This window comes from Rhinolophus sinicus, chromosome 15 (assembly GCF_057876585.1).
Source record: "Rhinolophus sinicus isolate RSI-liver-muscle chromosome 15, RSI-T2T, whole genome shotgun sequence".
Taxonomy (NCBI): domain Eukaryota; kingdom Metazoa; phylum Chordata; class Mammalia; order Chiroptera; family Rhinolophidae; genus Rhinolophus; species Rhinolophus sinicus.
Window position 1 is genome coordinate 61,667,117 of NC_142515.1, and position 21,647 is coordinate 61,688,763.

Below are 21,647 nucleotides of genomic sequence, written 5' to 3' on the forward strand. Positions count from 1 at the left end.
CCCACTTGCCATGGGTAATGGGGAGTGAGGAAGCCAGAAAGTTAATGTCTTGTTTGGGAAAGAATGAGGTAGCTAATTCCCAGGGGGCAGGGAGGAGGCTTCTCTGTGTCATGCAAGAGAGAGAGAGTTGGTCAAGCAGCCATGACGTAAATAAAAGAAGGGCAGTTGAACTCCGGAGCATGACTTAAGGAAAATGAGAGACCCCAGAGAATCTTCTCACTGTGGCTGGAGAGCAGGGGAGACAAGACAGGGACTGAGTCCGAAAGGGCCTTGCTTGGGGACGTTGACTGTGTAGGGTAGACAAGCCCCATCAGCTCTGCTACGGAGCTCACCCTGACGGCAGTGTGGAGTGTGGGCAGTAGAAGGGGCCTTAACAGACTCCTCTGCCAGGGACCACTCTGCCATTTAAGGCAAAGGATTTCATCTCCTGGGCTGGAATGTCATTTGAAAAATGGACATGATACTGTGTGCACCTCGTGTTCTGGGGATGAAATGAAGCACCTAGCGCAGCGCTGGGAACACAGGAGGTGCCCTCCTCTGTTCCTTCAGAGGCAGGGACAGGAAGTTCTGAGGTTAAAAAATCCACAGGATTAGGGAACAATTTTTGAGCGGGCTGCAATAGTGAAAAATCTCAGTGGAGCTGGAGGAAGCGGCTGCACTGCGGAACATGGATAACAACCAGAATGAGGATAGAAAGGAGTTTGGAGGAGTAGCAGCGGGTGGAGACGAGGGTCTGTCGGAGCGCCAAGAGGGCACATCCGTCCGGGCCCGAGCACAGCTCTGCCGCGAGGCGAGTACTTTACAGCACCTTCCGGGGCGTGTCCCGGCCGCCGGCTCTCTTCCCAAGGCCCGCCAGGGGGCGGCTCGGCTCCGGGGGCGCTCATTGCCTGGCCCGCGCGGCGCCCTTTTCCTTCTCTTTGTCGGGCTGTGGTCCAGGCGGGCGAGACGTGCCGGAGCCCCAGGCCTCCGCGGCGTTCCCAGGCCCGGCAGACGTTAACTCATTCCTGCCCAGAGGGAAAGAGGCAGTGCGCCTCCACCCTCTCTCCCGGGGAGGCCCAGCTGCCCGGTGAGGTCCAGGAGCGACTGGCAGGCGGCCCGGGGAGAAGCGGGAAACATGGGCTCGAGCCCCGTCCCCTCCTCTGCCGACCGTGTCCCCGGAGCGGGAGTGCCACAGCCTGGCTCCGGCCGGGGCTCCTCCGGGCCAAGGGTGGCGTTCGCAGCCCAGATGTTATCGCTGGCCCCAGGGCTGGGCGGCCGCTCTCCAGAGCACCTGGGGCCCGGGCGGCAGCCAGGCGGCGGCAGCGCGGAGGCCCGGGCCGGAGGAGGCCACGTCGGCCCGCGGGCCGGGCACTTGCGGGGAGCCAGGCCCGACCTGCAGTGAGTCAGAAATCACCTTGTTTAATTACACATTCCCGAGGCCTCCGAGTGCGATACGGGCCTTTTGAACTTGCCAATTAGAGATGAAATATCACCTTCTAATTTGGACGGGCTGAATTCCGTCATGCAGAAATAGCAACAGCCGGGGGCTCTGAACTAGGATATCAAGTCTCCTGGCATGTCGGGGTTGGCTCAGCGTGCCGGGCTGGAGGGCGTAGAGGGAAGGGGCCCGGGAAGCAGCTGCTCCCTGCGCCCCTCCCTGCCTCCCCAACAGGAATGGGGAGACGCGATGGGGGAGCGTAGCTGCCAGGCCGTGCCTCGAGGAAGGAAAGGTCCTGGGCGCTGGATGGGAGTAGCCCCGCGCAAGGAAACGGCCAAACCTGGGTCCAGATTCTGGCCTGTTTTTGACTTCTGAGAGCGTCGTGTTGTGGAGGCTTAGAAGGGGTTGGATCAGGGAGCCTGGAAGAGCTTCCGGAGGAGGGAAGAGATGTCTGCCACGCAGAGGGAATAGGGTTAGTATTGCTGGAGGGAGGCAGGAAAAGTGGGCAAGGGCCCTTTTGGGAAGGGGCTTGTGCTGCCTAGGGAGTGGTTGGGGGTGGAGGATTTGGCGTTGAGTCCCATCTGCGCTCCTGTTCAGCCAGGTAGTTAGTTCACTAGCTCATTGACTTTGAGGTAGTCACGTAAGCTCTCCAAACCTCAGTTCCTCATCTATAAAATGGACTTGAAAATATTATCTGCCTCGTTGGACTGCGGCGAGCGTTAGATGAAATAATGCACATAAAGGGCCTGGCATATGGAAGCAGTCAGTACTTGGTAGCTACTGTTCTGATTAGGTCAGGACCGTTCAACAAAAAGAAATTTTCTAGCGGCCACATTTTAAAGTAAAAGGAAGTAGTGAAATTAATTGTAATATATTTTACTTAACTCATTATACTCACGACATCATTTCAATATATAATCAATATAAAATAATAGTTATTGAGATATTTTGCAACGTATTCTTGTACTTAGTCTTCAAAATCTGGTGTGCATTTTACCCTGATACCACTTGTTAATTCAGACAAGCCACATATCAAGCGCTCAACAGCCACATAGGACTAATATATCAGCACAGGATTAGGGCTTTTGTTCTGAATGCCTTTTAGCAGTGATCCTCCACTTTACAAAAAAGGAAATAAAATCTTGGACAGAACCCCTTCATACGTTCATAACAGAGAGGGATTCTGCTAGATCACCTTTCTTCACAGCCTCTCTCTGTGCCAGTCCCCCCAGCACCCTTGCCACCAGCATTGTGAGACCGCTGCAGGCACTTGGCCGCTGTGCAAAGTTGTTAGGGAGGGTGACAACACCTTGAATTTGGGCTTCAGAGATTTACCAAGTGCATGCACCGTGTCACTCTGGTAGGTTCTTACCACTTCCTGTGAGGCAGGCAAGAGTGTCATGCACTCCACCACTCGTGAGTAGACTTAGTCCCAGGTTATGGAACTTCAGGATGTCACATTTCCCACTCCCACCCCCAACATCCCACAGTCTACCTGGGCTGAGTTCCCCTAGGTGACCACCAGGCTGTGAAATGAGCTGACAGTTCATGCTGACCCTGAGACCCAGGAGTCACTATCCCTGTCATCTTCAGTGACACACACACACTGTGGCAGGTAACCCTGTAAGGTTAACTAAGAATTATTGTCATTTTTAGACAAGGAAATTCAGGCACAGAGATGTTAAGGAACTTGCCCACTGACACACAGTCAAGAGGTAGTAGAACTGTACTCATAAAGGCTGAGCTACTTGCCAGAGCATAGGGCCTCCTCCATGCTGACAATTACGCCTGATGACACAGTGGACCAAGGAGTATTCTTTGCAAATGCAGGTTGGGGTGATAGACAGAATGGTTTTGGAGACTTGCTCTGCCACTCACTGGCTCTGTCTGAGCTTCAGTGACCTCAGCTGTAAATGGATTAACAAAGATGATCTGTTATTAAGTACCTAGTCTACCCGCTTAGTAAGTGGGAAGAAACCAGCATGCAACCTCCCCGGTTGGCTCCAGGGCAGTGTTGTGGAGAGTTTTACCCCCTGCGCCTTCCATAACAAAGGCCAGGTCCCTCCCCACCCCCAGTGCAGGGGTTTCCATGATACCCAGCTCTGAAGTACCAGTTGTCTAGGAATAGAAGGTGCAGAGTTGGAGCAACAGGCCACAAGCCACCCAAAGTGGTCCAGAGGAAGCAGGTGTGAGAGACCAAAGGCCAGGTCCTTATTTTCTAGGCTGGACCCTGGTGGGGGCTGCCTCAGTACCCTTCAGCACAGTCCATCCAGCCAGACGGGAAGGGAGGCTGCCCTGACATGCTGCTTCCCAGGGTGGGGGAATGAGGCCTCTTTCCATAAGAGCAGACTGAGTTGAGGTGAGGCATTTGGAACCTTCTTCTCTTGAAGAGGAGGCTGGCTGGATGGTGTGTGCAGGATGCAGCTGGGTCTGCCCCAGCTGGTTCCACAACAGAGGCAATAGAGCACTAAGATACCTGGGTTTTGAGGGCCCAGGCCTTGGAGGGCTTTGGGTGAGCAGCTGCAGTGCTTCTTTGTGCTGTCACCCCAAAAATATTTTCAGCTCTCAGTGAACTGGAGGACGAGGTTCCAGAAGTGGGGCAGTGCGGTCTCCTCCTGCACTCTGACTCCCTTGGCAACCTCTCTAGTCACGCGGACCCACTCTCACTTTCCACCAAACTAATGTGGGAGAGCACAGGTGCCCCCAAAGCAGCTAGACTCAGGCTGTGTCACCCTAGTATCTCTGCCCAGGCTTCTTCTGAGTGACTCCTTCAACACCCCTCACCCTAATCAAACCAAGATGGAATTTCCCCCAATACAGATCAAGCCAACATGTTTCCCAGGAAAATTATTGTAGCTAATCCTGCAACCTGAACCTGAAAACCCTACTGCCCTGTATGTGCTTTGTTCCGATGACTGGAGTAGGTCCAGGTTCAGCAAATGCACACGATTGAGGCATTTCGGATGTCAAATCACGGGTCAGAGTGCAACCAAAGCATCTTCCAGTCAGGGCCAAGTTGACCCACTCCCAAGGGACCCAGATAGGAGCTTGGCCCTGCACCCTGCCTTCTGCAGGCCTCCAGCAGCCAAGCCCAGTGGGCTCCACCCAAGCAGCTGCAGCTATTTATAGCTCTATCCCTTTCCTAGCCCTCGGAGCTCCTGGGGGCTCTGCTCTGAGGGCTCTTCATCTCCCTGTGTCCCACTGCAAATTCAAATCTAGGGCATCAAGAAGGTCGAAACTGTGTCTCCGGTAAAAGTTGGAATTGTCCTAGTCTGATATTAAAGTTGCCTTTCTCTGGCTGGGGTGGGGGGATTTGGGGAAAATGAATTCCTGACACATTTTCTTTGGATCTTTTTGCAGTGCCTACATCTACTTATAGCCCATCCCCAGGGGTCAATTACAGTCCAACTCCCTACACGCCCTCCCCTGCCCCTGCGTATACCCCCTCGCCGGCCCCCACTTATTCCCCCTCCCCTGCCCCTGCGTATACCCCATCGCCTGCCCCCACCTACTCCCCCTCCCCAGCGCCAGCCTATACTTCCTCACCTGCCCCAAGCTATAACCCTACACCCTCGGTGGCCTACAGTGGGGGCCCTACGGAATCTGCCAGCCGTCCGCCATGGGTGACAGATGACAGCTTCTCTCAGAAGTTTGCCCCTGGCAAGAGTACCAGCTCCATCAGCAAGCAGACTGTGCCCCGAGGGACTCCAGCCTACACCCTGATAGGTTCTCAGGTGCCCCCCCTTGCCAGGGGCACCGTCCAGAGGGCTGAGCGCTTCCCAGCCAGCAGTCGGACTCCGCTCTGTGGACACTGCAACAATGTCATCCGGTACGGTCCAGCTGTTCCCCTGTGCTGGCTTCCTGGAATGGTGGGGGTTCAGTTTGTTCACCCAGTATAGTATGTTTGTAGTATTTCTGTGTAGGGGGATTGGGGATGGTAAGCTTATATATGAGTATATGAAAAATACACTTAAAAAAAATAAAGTAACACGCATTGGAGAATAATTAGAAAATTCAGAAAGGACAAATTAAAATATAAAACCTTTCCTCATAGCCCCACTCTTCTGACTACTAACGTGAACTAGACTACCCAGGTTTTGTCCTGGGTCTACTACCATACTAGCTCTATGGCCTTGAACAACCACCTTAATCTTTGTGCCTCAGCTCCTTATCTGAAAATGGGTGTCATAATAGAACCTACTTCACAGGATTGTTGTCAGAATTAACAAGTTAATAAATACAACTTTCTTCTTGACTAGTGCCTGGCACAGTGTAAGCACTTAAAAGATGTTAGCCATCAGTACCGTCTTTGTGCTTCTTATTTTAATCAACTTATTTAATCAACTGAATGGATATTCCATAATATGCTTACCCCATCCCCTACTGGTGGATGATTGAGTTGCTTCCCAGTTTTCTTTAGCGTAAGTAACACAACAATGAACATTTTTTTTCTGCATGGCACTTTATCTGAATTTTGTTAGAACAGTCACAAAAGTCAGGGTGTTGGGTCAAGGTATGGGCATCCTTGGGGGATCTCACGCTATCTTCTCACGCTTTTGGGGCTACCTTAGTAGGTGCTGTTCTGTTTCCCAGGGGTCCCTTTCTGGTAGCCATGGGCCGCTCCTGGCACCCAGAAGAGTTCAACTGTGCCTACTGCAAGACGTCCCTGGCAGATGTGTGTTTTGTGGAAGAGCAGAACAACGTTTACTGCGAGCGGTGTTATGAGCAGTTCTTTGCCCCAATCTGTGCCAAGTGCAACACCAAAATCATGGGGGTAAGTGGGTAGCATCCTTCTCCTCTGACCCTCCCCAGGATTGTGGGCTACCATTACCGTGTTTCCCCAAAAATAAGACCGGGTCTTATATTAATTTTTGCTTCAAAAGACACATTAGGACTTATGTTCAGGGGATGTCCTCCTGAAAAATCATGCTAGGGCTTATTTTCCAAGTTGGCCTTATTTTTGGGGAAACACGGTAGGAAGCCAGGAAGTTGCTGCTAACAGAGAGAGAGCAACTCCATTTCTATCCTGGAAGGGAGGTGGTTTACCACTGATGAACTAGGAAGCTCATGCACTTGAAGCGAGAGACGATTATCAGCCTGGGCCGCACACCTTTGAGGTGGTGGTGGAGCCTCTACCAAGCAAGTCATCACTTCACAGCCTAACCCCACCACGTGCCTGCGTGTGGCCTGGACCCTCTATGCCCATGTGGTAAAATGGCCGTCACAAGCAGTACCTCTCTCCCAGGTTGGATGGGAATGTTCGGCATCACAGTTATGTAAGCACATGCAGACCCTGGCACCCAGCCAGTGCCGCATGGGCAGGAAGCCCTCCTCTGCCACCCCAGGCCTTTCCTCAGTGCATCCAAGGCCCGCCTCCTGGGCTCTCCTGCCCTGCTCCCAGATGGGATGCTCTGGCAGTGGTTGGGGCCTGATAGGGAAGTCACGCCCAGCTCCCCCACTCTCCTGGACCTTTTTGTCCTGAGCTGAGGCTCTTTCCCTCAGGAAGTGATGCATGCCCTGAGACAGACGTGGCATACCACCTGCTTCATCTGTGCAGCCTGCAAGAAGCCCTTTGGCAACAGCCTTTTCCATATGGAAGATGGGGAGCCCTACTGTGAGAAAGGTAGGGCTGCTGTGTTGCGGGGAAGCCCCCCACCCCCACCCCTGTCTGAAAGAAAGGGACAGGCACAGGGAACTCCTCCCTGGGTCATTCACATGGAATCATCAGGAGGCTGCAAGGCAGAATCCTGCTAACACTACACAAAGGAAGTTCACTAAACTATTATCTCCTCTGCCCATTTGGTTGCAGTTTTCCTGGCCAGGATGGCACTTGTTTTTGTTACATATTCAATCTCTGCTCCTTTCCCTGCACCAAATTTGTGGATCACCAGTTGGCATCTTGTAGCACCATGGGAAACCTTTCAGATGATTTTGGAGACCACATGGTCCAGTCTGCAAAGGCTTTGGCTCTGGACTTCATCCCAGGTTCTGCTCTAGGCTCCACCTCAGGCTGGTTTTGTAACCCTGAGTGAGTCACTAAACTTCTCTGAGCCTCAGTTTCCCCATCTGTAAAATGGGGGGACTGAACACTTGTCTCACATAGTTGTGGTGAGGCTTAAATCAGAGAAAGTGTGTAAAGCATCAAATACGTGAAAGTCCCTCTCCCTGTCCCTACGATGTTACCTCAGGGTCCTATAATCTCCCTGTCTGAATTCAGAGTTTCTCTGCTTCCCAAAAGGATGTATGTTATCTTAAAACTTGGAGAAAATTATCATAAATTCTGAAGACAAAGCACTGTACTAGAGAGTGGGGTGTCCTGGCCAACTAGCCATTTACTCACTCACTCATTTAGTCACAGCCTGCCCCTTTCAGAAAAGGATTTGAGGCAGGTTCCAACAAAGGTAACAAAGGCTTGAAGGTTAAGACACTAGAAATAGAAAATCAATACTAAGTAGAGGAGGGAAAAGCAAGCATGCTGATTAAGAAGGTTAAAAGAGAAGCAGTGACTCGGTAGCACATTTGAGGGCAAAAAAGAGACATAGTAAGTTAGTTTACTTTAAAATCAGAAAGGAGAAAACATTCCAGTTCCTCAAGGGGAAAAGCAAAACAAAATGAAACTTTTTTTCCCCTGACAATAAATTATAAAAGCAATTTCTAGGATTCTTACATACCAGTGAATTCTCTTTCCAGCTCTGAAGTTAACTGAGTGACTTAGTCACTTAGTAACACAATGCCTCAGTTTCCATATCTGTAAAAGCGAGAAGATAACACTTGTCTTTTCCCTTCTTATGAGCATATGGTGATGATTGGTAATTAATAAAAGTGCTATTATTCCAATGAGAATTGCTATTAATTAACTAAAAGCTTCTAGCTTTCAAAATTTGTTATGAGCCATAATATGTGTCTCAGGTTTGCAAAAAAAATGATAGATTTCCACTACCACCAGTGCCTCTCTCCATAGCAGCCCTTCAAAAAGATTGATGGACATTTGGGTTGCTTTTACTTCTTGGCAATTGTGAACAGAGCTGCTATGAACATGGGTGTACAAATAGCTCCTCAAAATCCTGTTTTTAGTTCTTTTGGTTATATGCCCAGAGGAAGGATGGCTGGGTCATATGGTAGTTCTATTTTTTACTTTTTGAGGAAGCTCCATATTGTTTTCTATAGTGGTTGCACCACTTTACATCCCACCAACAGTGCATAGGATTCTAATTTCTCTACGTTTTTGCCCACTCTGGTTATTTTCTGATTTTTTTTTTTTTTTTTTGATAGCAGGCATCCTAATGGGTGTGAAGTAGTATCTCGTTGTGGTACTTTGGCATCATTTTTATCAACAACTTGGAAGAAATTGGATGTAGACTCACAAAATTTCAGTTGGCTGTAATGATGAGCTGACATTTTTATATATGACATCTTGTATAAGACAGACAGGTGGGAGTGTCAACCCCTCACAGATGGGCCTGCAGCCAAGCAGTGCCCAGGCCTGTCAGGATGGCACAATCACCTGGGGGAACTTTAACGAGATAGAGAAGATAAATCCCCAGACTTCCAGAAGCCAGATTTCATGGGGTGCCCTTCTCCCATCCACGTGATTCCAATATTCAGTTAGGTTTTTGGGAATCCAAGTGTGGTCCCAGGACCAGAAACTTTAATATCACCTGGGAATGTACTAGAAATATAGATCTTCCGGCCCCACCCCAGATCTGTTGAATCAGAAACTCTGAGGGGTGGAGCCTGGCAATCTGTGTTTTAATGAATCGTCCAGATGATTCTAACATTTGAGAACCACTGCTCTAGTAAAGCACTAAGCCCTTTTTCAATACAGAGCATCTGTGATTTGATTGCTTTTACAACAGTAATAAAATTCATTAAATACAGGGTATGAATTCAACTTGGGGCATAGGAGAGTTAGTCAAAGAAAATCATAAATTTTCCTTATAGGAGAAATAAAGGAAGGAATAAATAAATGAGGAACTAAATTATGCTCCTGGTGGGAGAGGCCCATGCACAAACTTAATACAATTACATTCTTCTTTTATAGAATAACAGGAAAATTATCAGCTTCTTTTTTTTAATGTATTAGGGTTAGACCTGTGCTACCAAATTCTAAAACAAAGCGGCAATCCTCCAGATCATACAGAATCAAGTTTAAAACAGAAATATTAACCAGTAGGGAAGACTAGATATTCCAGAAATAAAATCAATCCATTGTAAAAGCTTAATCTGTGAAAAACCATAGACTGCACAACAGCAGAAGGAATCACTATTTAATACGTTTTTTTGAACCATTTCTTTGTCAATTCATCATTTATCCATCAAATGTGTGCCAATTCCTGTGTAAGATGCTGAGCAAAATGAAGGGGTCTCTGCCCTCAAAAACCTCCAGTAGACCTGTCAGCATGTGACATGCCAGCACCTAAATGCACAGTTAAGAAATAAAAATTAATGAATCAATGACTGAAGAGGAAAAGAAACCCAGGAGAAGCCCTCAGGGAGGCTGTCTCATATCTCTTGGTTGGGGTGGGGATGACAACTTCCCAGAAGGAAAGCGTGGCCCAAAGGATTGCCCGAGGTTCAGGTAGGCAAAGTGGGGAGAGTTTTCCAAGCCCGAGGCCTGGTTCATACAGAGGCACAGACATGGAGGAGAGAGCCCAGAGCATCTGGAGACCAACTGGGAGTAAGGAGAGAGAAGTCAGGAGTGGGGCAAGAGCTAGCCCTCCAGTGGCGATGGGTTAGCCTATAGCCCTGTTTCTCCCCCCACACTAAGTTCCCACAAAGCGCAGAGTGAACAGCAAACCTGCTATAACTTCCTAAAGGAAGTAGAATAATGTTTTCTTAGCTCTGGTGAAGTGATAGATTTCTGCCTACAGAAGATGTTAAGTATTCTGTCAAAAACAACATTCACGGACTGTGATACAGGTAAAAGCACTTGAATGACAAACTGTAATTAAACCCAAAAACGGGAACCATATTGGAAAAATATGCAAGAGATATAACTTACCAAAGCTCCATGGCAAATAGATAACTGGAGACAGCGCGAAGTCTTGGAAGGAGAGTGATAAATTTGGAACCCATCAGGCTCCTTACTACTCCTGTGGTGGAACCTCTACAGCCAGTTTCTTTGTCTTTAAAATGTGCCCACCTCTGTGAACACCATGGGTTCTCCTGTTGGTCCCCACTCGACTGCGCCTTGCTTGAGTTGTCCCCCCCTTGGGGAATCTTACTCGTCATTGGCTGACCAGCCATCTTTCTGGGGCCAAACAGGGAGATATAAGGTGCAAGTACAAAGGTGAAGCAATGTCCCTGAAAGGATCTGTCTCACAGACTCTCCTTTCTTTAGGGGCAGGTACAAGGAGACAGACGGGTAGGCTGCTGCGTGGCGACAAGTACTAATATTGGATTGGCACATAGTAGGCATTTGAATCGGTTCCCTTCCCTCCTTTCATCATTTATAAAGACATTCAAAATAAGAGCCAACATTTCAAGCATTTGTGCCAAGTACTTCACATACAGTATCTTATTTATTCTGTATAATAATGATGTAGGTGATGTTGGATCTGCCGGCAGCTTCTGAGTGCGGTTTGTGTCTCGTGAAGCCGAAGAATGGAAACACGGACCAGGGAGAGGCAAAAAGTTTTAAAAACAGGATAGTTTATTAGAGGCAGGAGAAGAGGTTGCAGCTCCCGAGCGGGGATCTCGAATGGGAGTGCCCCATGACTGAGGCAAAAGCTCTTACTTTTATACCTTCCCTTACCTGCTTGGGGAAGGGGAGCTGTTTGAAGAAGGGAACTTGTTTGAAGAAGGGAATTGGCGCCTTCTAATGAAATTCATCTACCAAGTTTGTTCTGCTTGCCCATCTTAAAGAAATTAGCAAGTAACCTACTCTTTATCTATCAGATCTGCTCCGTTTGTTAGGCCAAAATGAATTTTATGATTAACCTCAAGGCCTTGTTACATTATGTCCTGGAGCAAAGGAGTGATTTCAAAACCTGAAGTTTTAGGATATGGCTGTCTTTTCTTTATCTTACCGGGGACCTACTTATCTACCTAACAATCATACTCACTAATCTATCTCAATAACCCCATGAATTAGGTACTATAGTTATTCCTATTATATAGATGAGAAAGTTGAGGTGCTGAAAAGTTAGGTGACATGCTTCACATTTGAACAATTCCTTAATAGCGCTCGTATTTGAATGCAGCTCTTTCTTTCTTCAGAATCCTAATTCATAACCCCCACGGCACTCTGCCTCTTAGCGTGTGGGCTAAGACAGTGAACAGGCATACTGTCCACGAGGAGATCTGAACAGAAAAATCACTCTAAGAAAAAGCCAACTGTGGCAGAGCGGAGGAGACACATACACACTTATGGGGAAATGAAGGCTTTGGAAGTCATCGAGCTTTCCTAGAAAGAACCTGGAAGAGCTCTACAGTGAGTGCAGTAGAACTACTGCCACTGTGACCCACAGAGGACAGCTCCTGTGGGGGACACGCACGGGACTGGCCCACAGTGTCGCAGCTGTGTGACCCTGGCAAGGCTCTTCACCTCTTTGTTCCCCAGTTCCTCATCCACAAAATACAACCAAGCAAAACAGAAAAACAATGACAGTTCAGTCTTTGAGGGATTTTGCAAAGATTAAGTTCATTCATTGATTTATTGATTCATTGTTTCATCCATTCACTCATTCATTCACAATGTATGTGTTGAGTACTGACTTATGTGCCAGGCTCTGTGCTGGGAGTACAAAGACCTTGACGTTGCGATACTAGTAAATAATACCATCTATGTGAGAATGCTTGGTAAATTATGAAGCATTATACAAAGAATATTTGGTATTATTATCTCCTTGGCTGAGGGGGGAGGGGACATGTCCCAACAAAGGAGCTCAAATATTGATTCTAGTAGTGAAAATTTGTTATTAACACAAATGCCCAGTGAAAGAGGAATGACCAAGCAAAGAATATTCTATAACTATTAAAAATGTTAAGGGCTCTTATTCTTTCCAAATAAGCATAGCTGCTAGGAAATATGATTTTTTTTTTCTTTTTGGGGATCAGCGTGTTTGGACTATCAGAGGTGGCAGAGACAGAGGAGAAAATGACCCTGCAGAAAGTTAATGACAGTTTCAGAAAGCATTTGCAAATCAAACCAGCACAGGTTTGAGTCAGTGACTAAGCCTGAATCTATACACCAGTGACCAGTGCAAATTATTAGAAAAGTGAAAAAAAAGTATATCATGTAACTGAGTATTTTGTCTTCAAGATGACAACCAATTAGGAGTCACCCACTGCTCCTAGCCCAGTGATTTGGGGTATTGTCTTGGCATTGGGTTGATATGGCCAGGACACTCCTCCTAGCCTGCCTAGAGGCTGGCCCTCACTCTGCCTTTCATTTCAGACTATATCAATCTGTTCAGCACCAAGTGTCACGGCTGCGATTTCCCCGTGGAGGCTGGTGACAAGTTTATCGAAGCCCTGGGGCATACCTGGCACGACACCTGCTTCATTTGCGCGGTATGTTTTTAGCTGGGGTTCTGACTGTCTGAGAAGGGGCAGGAGGGACCAAGTGGGTCAGGTGACCAACACCCTTCGTCCTTTCAATTCTGACATTCAAATCTGATCGTTTTTAAAAGCTGACAAATACCATGATGGCTTGATATGTCACAGTTGAGCAAAGTTTTATTACTAATCATTTTTATAAACCAGTGTGGCTTTGTTACTCTCCATTTCATTAAGGACAATACAGTGCCAGGATCTGGGTAATATAATTTTTTTTTTTTTTGGGGGGGGATCAGTCTATTTGGGCTATAAGAGGTGACAGAGACAAAGGAGAAAATGACCCTGCAGAAAGTTAATGTCAGTTTCAGAAAGCATTTGCAAATCAAACCAGCACAGGGTGGTGACTAAGCCTGAATCTATACACCGGTGCAAATTGTTGGGAAAGGAAAAAAACAACCAAAAAAACAAACCAGTCATGTAACTGAGAATTTTGTATGCAAGATGACAAGTAACCAATTAGTATTCACCCACTGCCCCAGCCCAGTGATTTGGGGGTTTGTCCAGCAGCCTTACCAAAATTATTCTCAGTAGGTGGGAGCAGTGAATGATGCTTGGATTTAAAAAACAGTGGATGGCTTCCTATTGTTATAGGTTGTTTCAGATATGAAGTGATTCAAGGGTTTTCCTCTAAATTTTCACCAGGAACACTAGATTGGAGCTTATTGACTAATCCTTTGGAAAGCTGAGATAAGGTTTCTTTTGACAGAACCTTTAGAAAGCAGGACTGAGTATCATTTCTTTTTCCTAAATGGTCTTGTTCTTGATAGATAGTTGCCAGGAGATAAGCCCAAGATTAACTACTAACTGTGTGCAATTTATTTCTGCTAAACAACCAGGTCATTTTTACCATGAGAGCTTGGCATTTTCCTTCCAAGAGCTTTGGGTTAAGGAGGAGACATGGTAATGAGCTTACTGACATTTAGAGTCTGCATGAGAGTTAAGAAATTGTCGTCCCTGATAAAGCCCTGTAATGTCAGTCTGTCACTGACTGAACTTTATTTGGGAAAATTAATGTGCTGCTTCTACTATTTTTTCTTTTTTTACCAGAGCTGCTCAAGGAAAATTTTGGGACTGTATGAAAGATCTGTATAGTTTAAACTTGAAGAATTTTTATAGACTTATGACAGATGACAACCCTAGTCGTAAAGTTTACTACAATACACTTCAGGTTTTACAATTCATTTCTATAGTGCCCCCCTCCTCTCCATTAGTGGGGTGTACTGTGTTCACTCTGTGTATGAGTCTGCTGGGTCTGCCATAACAAAGTACTACAAACTAATGGCTTAAACAAGAAAAATTTATTCTCTCCCGGTTCTGGGAGCTAGAAGTCCAAGTACAAGGCATCAGCAGGGCCATCCTTTGTCCTAGCTTCTGGTGTTGGCCAGCAGTCCTCAGTGTTTCTTGGCTTGTAACTGCTTAACCCAGTCTCTGGCTCCGTCATCACATGGCCGTCTTCCCTCTGCGTGTCTATGTCTTCACACGGTATTCTCCTCTGTGTGTGTGTCTGTCTCTGTGGCCTTCTCCTCTTCTTACATCCTTATAAGAATACAAGATCATACTGGATGGAGGGCCCACCTTACTCCAGTATGACCTCATTAACTTACTTCTTAATTACATCTGCAAAGGCCCTATTTCCAAATGAGTCACTGCTGTGTCCCCATGCTGGGTAGGCTGGAGGTACTAAGGGTTTGGACTTCAACATACGAATTTTGGTGGGGAACACAACTCAACCCATAACACTGATTTTCCAGCTCTTTGAATAGATTCTCTAGCTGCCTTTTAGGGTCCTTTAAATACATCAGGGCCTCCACTCCAAAAAGGGACAATAATGTAAGTATACTGGCTTTGAGGTTATCCCCTGCAGAGCCACAGCTCAGCAAGGCACAGCATATGGCCCTCTGACCCTTACGTTCAAGCTATGACTTGTCTGATCTTAAGATGCTGCCTGCGAGTCTGGTTACCCAACTTCTAGAAGGATCCAAAAGATTTGGAGAAGGTCCAGGGAAGACGGTGGCACAGAAGGCCTGTTCTCTGAGGACAGGCTGATGAGAGGTCTGTGTCACACGGAGAGGGAACCATGACAAAGATCAGCGTAGGTCTGCTCCCTTGAGCCCGCATGTTGGGCTGAAAGTCACGACAGCACAAGGCCCAGAGGGAGCTCAGAAGAAGCAATAAAGCTCAGGGTTGTTCAGGCAGAGATTACAAGTAAGTTCTAGTTAGGTGTGAGACGCCCATAGCGCTGCCCCAAGGATCAGGCCAAAGACACCAGGCAGATCCCATCCTTTGGAGAATCAACACAGAGACTCGTTAGGCTTCCCCCAAACTCACTGTTCCATTAAGATATATCAAAGTGGAGTGTGGTTTTAATTCTTGGAAAGCAATCTTTTCATTGGAAAACTCTTTCTATCACTTTATATTTCCAAATCACTAGTAATGAGCGCATAATTTTCCTACAACTTAAGAAACAAACAAACAAACAAAAACTAGTAAGAAAGAAAATCAGGACTAGCTCTCCCAGCTGATGTGCTGTATTTCCCATCAGTTATATCTTGGGAGAACACATCCATTAGATTAATTCCTTTGAGTTTTGGGAACACAAGAGTATTCCAGAACAGGTCTCCACCATCAAGGAATTTAGAATCTTGAAAGGAAAATAAAACTAACATATACAAGCAATTGGAAAACAGAACAAGACGTCTCTAACGTCCCAAGCATGTAAAATGAAGACTGAGAAAGAGCAGTGAGGGTCAAGGTGATGGTTCAGCTCCTGTCTGCCTTTGTCATTGAGTTCTAGGGAGAGGATTTGGGTCATACCTTAGTGGGGGAAAGAGGTTTTACTGGCTGCCTGTTTCCCCTAAGTATAGTCAGTTTCTAGCCCTTCCCCCCTGGTGTGGGTATGGGGGGGTGGGTGGGGGGTATCAGTTTTGTGAGCAGTCCTAAGGGCCCCTGCACCTGGCCTATTTCATTGCCTTCCACTCTGTGGTCAGCACTGTCCATGGCCACCACTCCTTCCCAGCCAGGCCCTGATGCTACTTGACCACAGATCCTGGAAGATGGACTGTCGCTGCTGTGCCCCAGTGCTGGGTGGCCTGGAGGTCATCTCCACCATGAAGCCACCTTGCATCCCGTCTGCAGTCTCCTGGCCCAAGATACTGAGCACGGCCTCTACATGGAAGTTCCTGCCCTCAGCCCCCTCTTGTCAGTGAGCCATCTCTGAGGCTCTGGCCCATCCTCACGCGTTGGTCTTTAGTCCTCCAATCCCCTCTCCAGCCTGCCTCATCCCCAAGGTCTCACAAGCTACCAGTACTGTTCCAAATCAGGCAGGGTTGGCGGGCATCTCCTTGCCAACTCTCTCCAGAGCTGCCTTTCTGTCTCCCCTGAAACCCATCTTCACTTGGATCTTGGGTGCCATCTTCTTGAAGTTGTCATCAGCATCTTGAGGCCACCACAAGAGCCTGGTTACACTCAAAATGACTGTATCCCCCTGGGACACAGACACTTGCAGGTCATAGTTTCCAGGGCTCATTGGCAGTTCTGTGTGACCCTAAATATAATCTCCGTGACTGGCCACCAGGGCCATGCACATGGGGCCACCATGATGCCACTTTTCTTTCCACCTCTTCGAGTGGACACATGCTCACTGACCTATGCTCATCTCGGTAGGGTGAGTTCTCTATTATCATGCCAACTTGAACATGGGAGCTCTACCTGCATTTCTCCCAGTGTGGCCCCCAGTTCTGCTCCCCACTACGGATCCTCAGTGCTGTCTCTGAGGCTGGGGCCCATCCTAGCCAAGGTGACTTCCCAGCTGACGCTGACACACTGGTGTTATTCCCCACCCAGGGCCAGCCTATGTATTGGTAGTCCAGCAGACTTAGAGGGCTGCCTCTACACAAGTCTGTAAACCCAGAAAAATTTCAAGTAAACATCGCCCCTCTCTGCTGTGGGCTGTGGAGAAAATGAGCTTAGAATTGGAGTCTTGCAGACCTGGACATGGGTTCCCAGCTCTACAACTTACTAGATCTGTGACTTAAACAAGACACTTGGGTTCTCTGAGCCTCAGTTTTTCAATTGTGAAATGGGGGAAAGTCATACCCCCGTAAGGTTTTTGTAGGAATTAAATGAGATCATGTACATAGAAAGTCTGGCATCCTGCTTGACCCACAGCACCTCAACAGGTATTACTCAGCTCCCTTTTTTCTGTGGCATCTCCATCTTCAAACCGCACTCATATGTTGCCAACATGGGAGTATATAATTTTGCCCCTTTTTTAAATGATATTTCCCTGGATTCACTTTTCCATATTTGATGTATCTTTTTCATGGTGCCATTCTGTTGGAAAAATGTACCATAATATATTACTTAATCACCTCCCTATTGAGAGAAGTTTTAGTGGTTTTTAGGTTTTAGTTGAGCACACGCTGCTTGCTTGGTCTGTGCAATAGTTTCTTCAAGATAAAAGTCTCTAGAGTGAGGTTACTGGAGTACAATGCTGGCACATCTTTATGGCTCCTCTTCAGGGTTGCCATGTCCCCTGCAGGGGACTGAGCTGATTCATGTGTCCCTAGCAGTACACAAATAGGCTGGGTTCCCTTTTGGCATTGTACTTTTGATTACTTTTTTTTTTCCCCCCACTTTTTGGCTACAGTCATATAAGGTTAAAGGTGACAAGTCATTGAGCTTTGGGGTTTTGTTTTGTTTTGTTTTTGCTATATTAAAAGGTATCTAGTGGTATGTACGGAGGTTTTTATTTATTTTGTTCTTTTATTATTAGTAAGGATAATTTTTCTGATGTGTTTGTTAGTTTACAAATGGTATTTCTTTAGCTATTAATCATCTCTGTGGATATTGACTTATGAACTTGTATTGGTTCCTTATGTATTTTGGATAGCATAAATTGCTCTTCATCATGTACGTTTTCTCAATTCATTAAATTTAATTAATTTGAGTATTAGTCCATGTTCCTCCATGGATATGTTAAATTTTATATAGTTCAACCTATCTATTCTGCTTTTATTGTTAAGAATTTATAGTGGGGAGAAATAGGCTGTTGCCTTTCTGCCCATCTGCATGTGACAGCGGTATTTCTTAAAGGGGTGACTGAAATCATTTGCCATGTCCCCCTGCCTCATGGGCTGCAGGGCCTGTGTCATGCTGGTCTGTTTTCTGTCCCAGGTCTGCCATGTGAATCTGGAGGGGCAGCCGTTCTACTCGAAGAAGGACAAACCCCTGTGCAAGAAGCACGCACACGCCATCAACGTGTAGGGAGCCCAGGGCATCTGACGCGGACAGGTGGGGGAGCTGCTCCTGCCACTGGCAACAAAGGATTCAAGGAGGCTGATGTTTCTTTTAGGGGGAAAGGGGGAAGACAGGAAGCAACTGAGCCCTTTTGAAGTATAATTTTAGTCCTTTCTTCTGCACACAGATTGCGTATTTGCATAGTTCAGACTAGAAGCCAAATGAAGATTCCTAAACCAAGCTAGTAATTCTTCCAAGGCTGGAATTGTACTTCAGACATTAGGACAGAATTCCAAGAACTCAAAAGTGAAAAACAAAAAGTAACTTTCCCAAAGTGATACACTTCCTGAGGTCAGTCACCAGAGCAGGGACAGAGCCCAGAGTAGCTGTGGAGAATCTGAAGCGTTCTGTGGAGTTCTTTAGAGCTCCTCTGGCAAACAAAATGAAGTGCCAAATAGTCCTCGCTGCAGGGTATTTTTAGAACCAGAGCTGAGAGCTTGTTAGCTAAGACCAATTGGGCTTTTCTCACCAAAAAAGGAAGTGTTATTCCATTACTCACGTCATGGAGCTACCTCTGTGCATCAGACTTCAGACCTTGAAAAGACTTGAACATTCTAAAGGGAGCCCAGACATGCGGAGTGATGTTTTCTGGAGCCCCTGGGCGATTGACCTGGCTTCTGGAAGGGCTCTGGCTCACACTGCTGACAGCTGAGGGAAGATGGGCTCTTCAGCTCCCCTCTTTCAGTCTGAAACTTTCGATGTTCCAGAAGGCTTAGCTCCTTTTTGAGTTGCGACAGGAAAGTGGAATTGGGTTTTTCCGGTTTTACTTTGCTGTGTGTGAGAGTTTTAAAACAACGCTGCGCTGTGTTTGGCCTTTGTTTTGCTTTGTGAGGTTAGTTAGCATGAATGTCCAGTCATGTGCATGTACTTCTCTCCCAGTGAGTAGTATGACCACTCACTTAGGGAGTCTTCCTCAGCACCCCTGCCCCCAATAGGCTAGTGAGCTGTGGAGGAGGAGAGACAGTGTCTGAAACAGGATGGCAGAACAGGCTGAGGACGTGCCCCAACTCTAAGTGGGGAAGAGGCACCTTCCATTCTGCCAGTCTCAGCCAGAATGCATGAGTGGGCAGGCCGTCCCACCTCTGATCAGCACCATCCTTCTCATATATTCCTTTGAATGCAGTGCACTGATTATGTACCATCGCATTGACTGCTGGAGGAAAAAGATGCTGATACGTACTCATCTTCCATTTTGGCCAATATTTTGAAAAATGTATGAGCTGGCTTGATCTAGCAATTATTTAAATATTTATTGAAATAGACTTGAGTCTCCAAACTTCTTTAAAATATTAGTGATAGTTTGAGTTAAGCAAGTATTTAAAGCTGTTTGAGGATAAAGAGAAAAGCTTTAGTTTCTGAGGTTGGAAATGGTATATAGTCTCTTTCCCTTTTAGAAGACACTGTTATTATGCTCGTTGAACATGGCATTGAAACAAATAGTTTGAGTGGATGTTTCTCACTTGAGCACAATACTTAGGCACTCTTCCAACTCACTACTATGACTCTCTTCTCACTCCTCTTTTGCATTTTCTCCTTACACGCTTGAAATCTTTTATGAGAATATATTATAGAATACTTTTTCTTCTGAGAACTGAGGCTTCCAGGGGACTGCATTTCTACCTGAATATATCCCTTCTCCCCAAGAGATGTGTTCGCAACAGGAGGCCTGTGTTTCTTTCCAAGGGTAAAGCCACCAATGTTCCCCACGGAGCACCGGGAATGATGTACAGGTTCTCGTACGACAGGACCCTTATTGAACTTGGTGCTGTGAGAAAGTGAATATAAAGCACCAGGCAAAGTCAAATCTGTGGGGAGTGACTGGAGATTTTTCAGGAGCTGCAAACAAGTACCTTGGAGCATTCTGTTATTTTTGGAAAATTCAAATATACAGGACAAGGAGGTTGCTGACTCTGCAGAAAGGCTCTAGGCAGGTTTTTTCTTAAAAAACAAACAAAAAACCCAAAACTATTAACTTATCAAGGACTGGTCTTGAGCAAAGGAAAAAAGTTCCCTCGAGTTAAGTGTTCAAAACTTAAAAGAATTTACACACACACACACACGCACACACACTATCATAAAAAAGTGTGTGATCATTAAAAAGAAAAGTTGAAATATCGCAAAGGAGAACTTCCTCATAGTCATTTATTGAATCGTTTTTGTTTTTTTACATCTCAGAGCTAGTGTAGATTCTGAGGGACTCTTATTTACCAAAACACAAAATATTTACCAAAACACAAAACAAACAAACAAAAATTTTAAAAGTAGCAGGGAAAGAAGGTAGTTTTGAATATGGTTTCCTCCATGTCTGTAAGTTTGGCATAGCATCGGGGTTAAGGTTGTATCTATTTCAAATTAACATCATGTATGGCCTACAACACCTAACACAATTTTTAATAGTTCATGGTGGAGAGTACACTTTGGATCTACAGTTCTTGTCTCATAGTTGACATTTATATAACATTTGTAAACATTAACTTTTTGCAACTGAATGACTTGTGTTTGCAGTGTTTGTGTTAGGAATCTAGCTTTTATAATGTTAACTTTTCAACCCATGTACTTTTGCTTTGGGATTTTTTTTTTTTTTTTAAGATTTCAGAAGTGGATTATAGTGTGTTAGAGGTGTGCACAAAAATATTTTGCATGTTTTTTTTTTTTTTTTGGCCTGTGTGAATTCTACTTTTTAGCAAAATAAAACCCCCCAAAAGGCTGTGCAAATACAGATTTTTCTGTGTAAAGTTTTTTGCATGTGATACCAAAAGTAGGTATTTTTTCTATGTGGCCATAAATAAAAATTCAAGACAAAACAAAATACCCTGTGGAGAAGAAACAGATACAACTCACTTGCTCTGTTGGCTGTGTGGCCCAAAGGCAGTTTACATGTGAATAATACAAAACAAATCGTTTTGCATGCACAGAGAATTTTCCAGGTAAATAATAAACTGAAGACCAAACTTTGCCTTTTCTTTTTGGAAAAGTTTATTTATTTAGCTACTTGGTGATTAAATATTTCATATTAATATTTATTCTGCTCTAAATGACTTAATTCCTAGAAAAGTTGCTCTATTTTCTTCCATATCTTTAGTTTTGAGATAAGCTCAGAGAAAAATCCTCTCCTGCCATTTTTTTTTTTTTTTTTTTTTTTTTTTTTAAATAATGAAGACCCTTCTTAGGGTATTATGCTTAACAAAACCAATTGATTCTTTTTCAAGGTATTCTGTTTCTAGGCATTACTTTAAAAGAAAGGAAACTTTTTCATAATTTGGTTATTAGCACCTGAATCAGATTTTGAAAGAGCTGTGCAATTACAAATAGAAATAAAATCTCATTATTTTAGTACTTTTTAAAGCTGTAGCATTTTTTAAAAATAGGTGAT

The 21,647-nt window shown here is 45.6% G+C and overlaps 1 protein-coding gene across 8 annotated transcripts in view; it reads left to right on the plus strand.

The window, feature by feature from the left end:
* Positions 1-20,993, plus strand: part of LDB3 (LIM domain binding 3) — a 60,568-nt gene extending 39,575 nt beyond the window's left edge. For all 8 annotated transcript variants that reach the window (XM_088792111.1, XM_074337204.2, XM_074337207.2 and 5 more), the window contains 5 exons: positions 4,778-5,246; positions 6,011-6,191; positions 6,920-7,040; positions 12,816-12,931; positions 18,152-20,993. In XM_088792111.1, coding sequence (XP_088648237.1) covers positions 4,778-5,246; positions 6,011-6,191; positions 6,920-7,040; positions 12,816-12,931; positions 18,152-18,241 — 977 coding nt within the window. In that variant the 3' untranslated portion in view covers positions 18,242-20,993. The remainder of the gene's footprint in view (positions 1-4,777; positions 5,247-6,010; positions 6,192-6,919; positions 7,041-12,815; positions 12,932-18,151) is intronic.
* Positions 20,994-21,647: the final 654 nt, after the last annotated feature.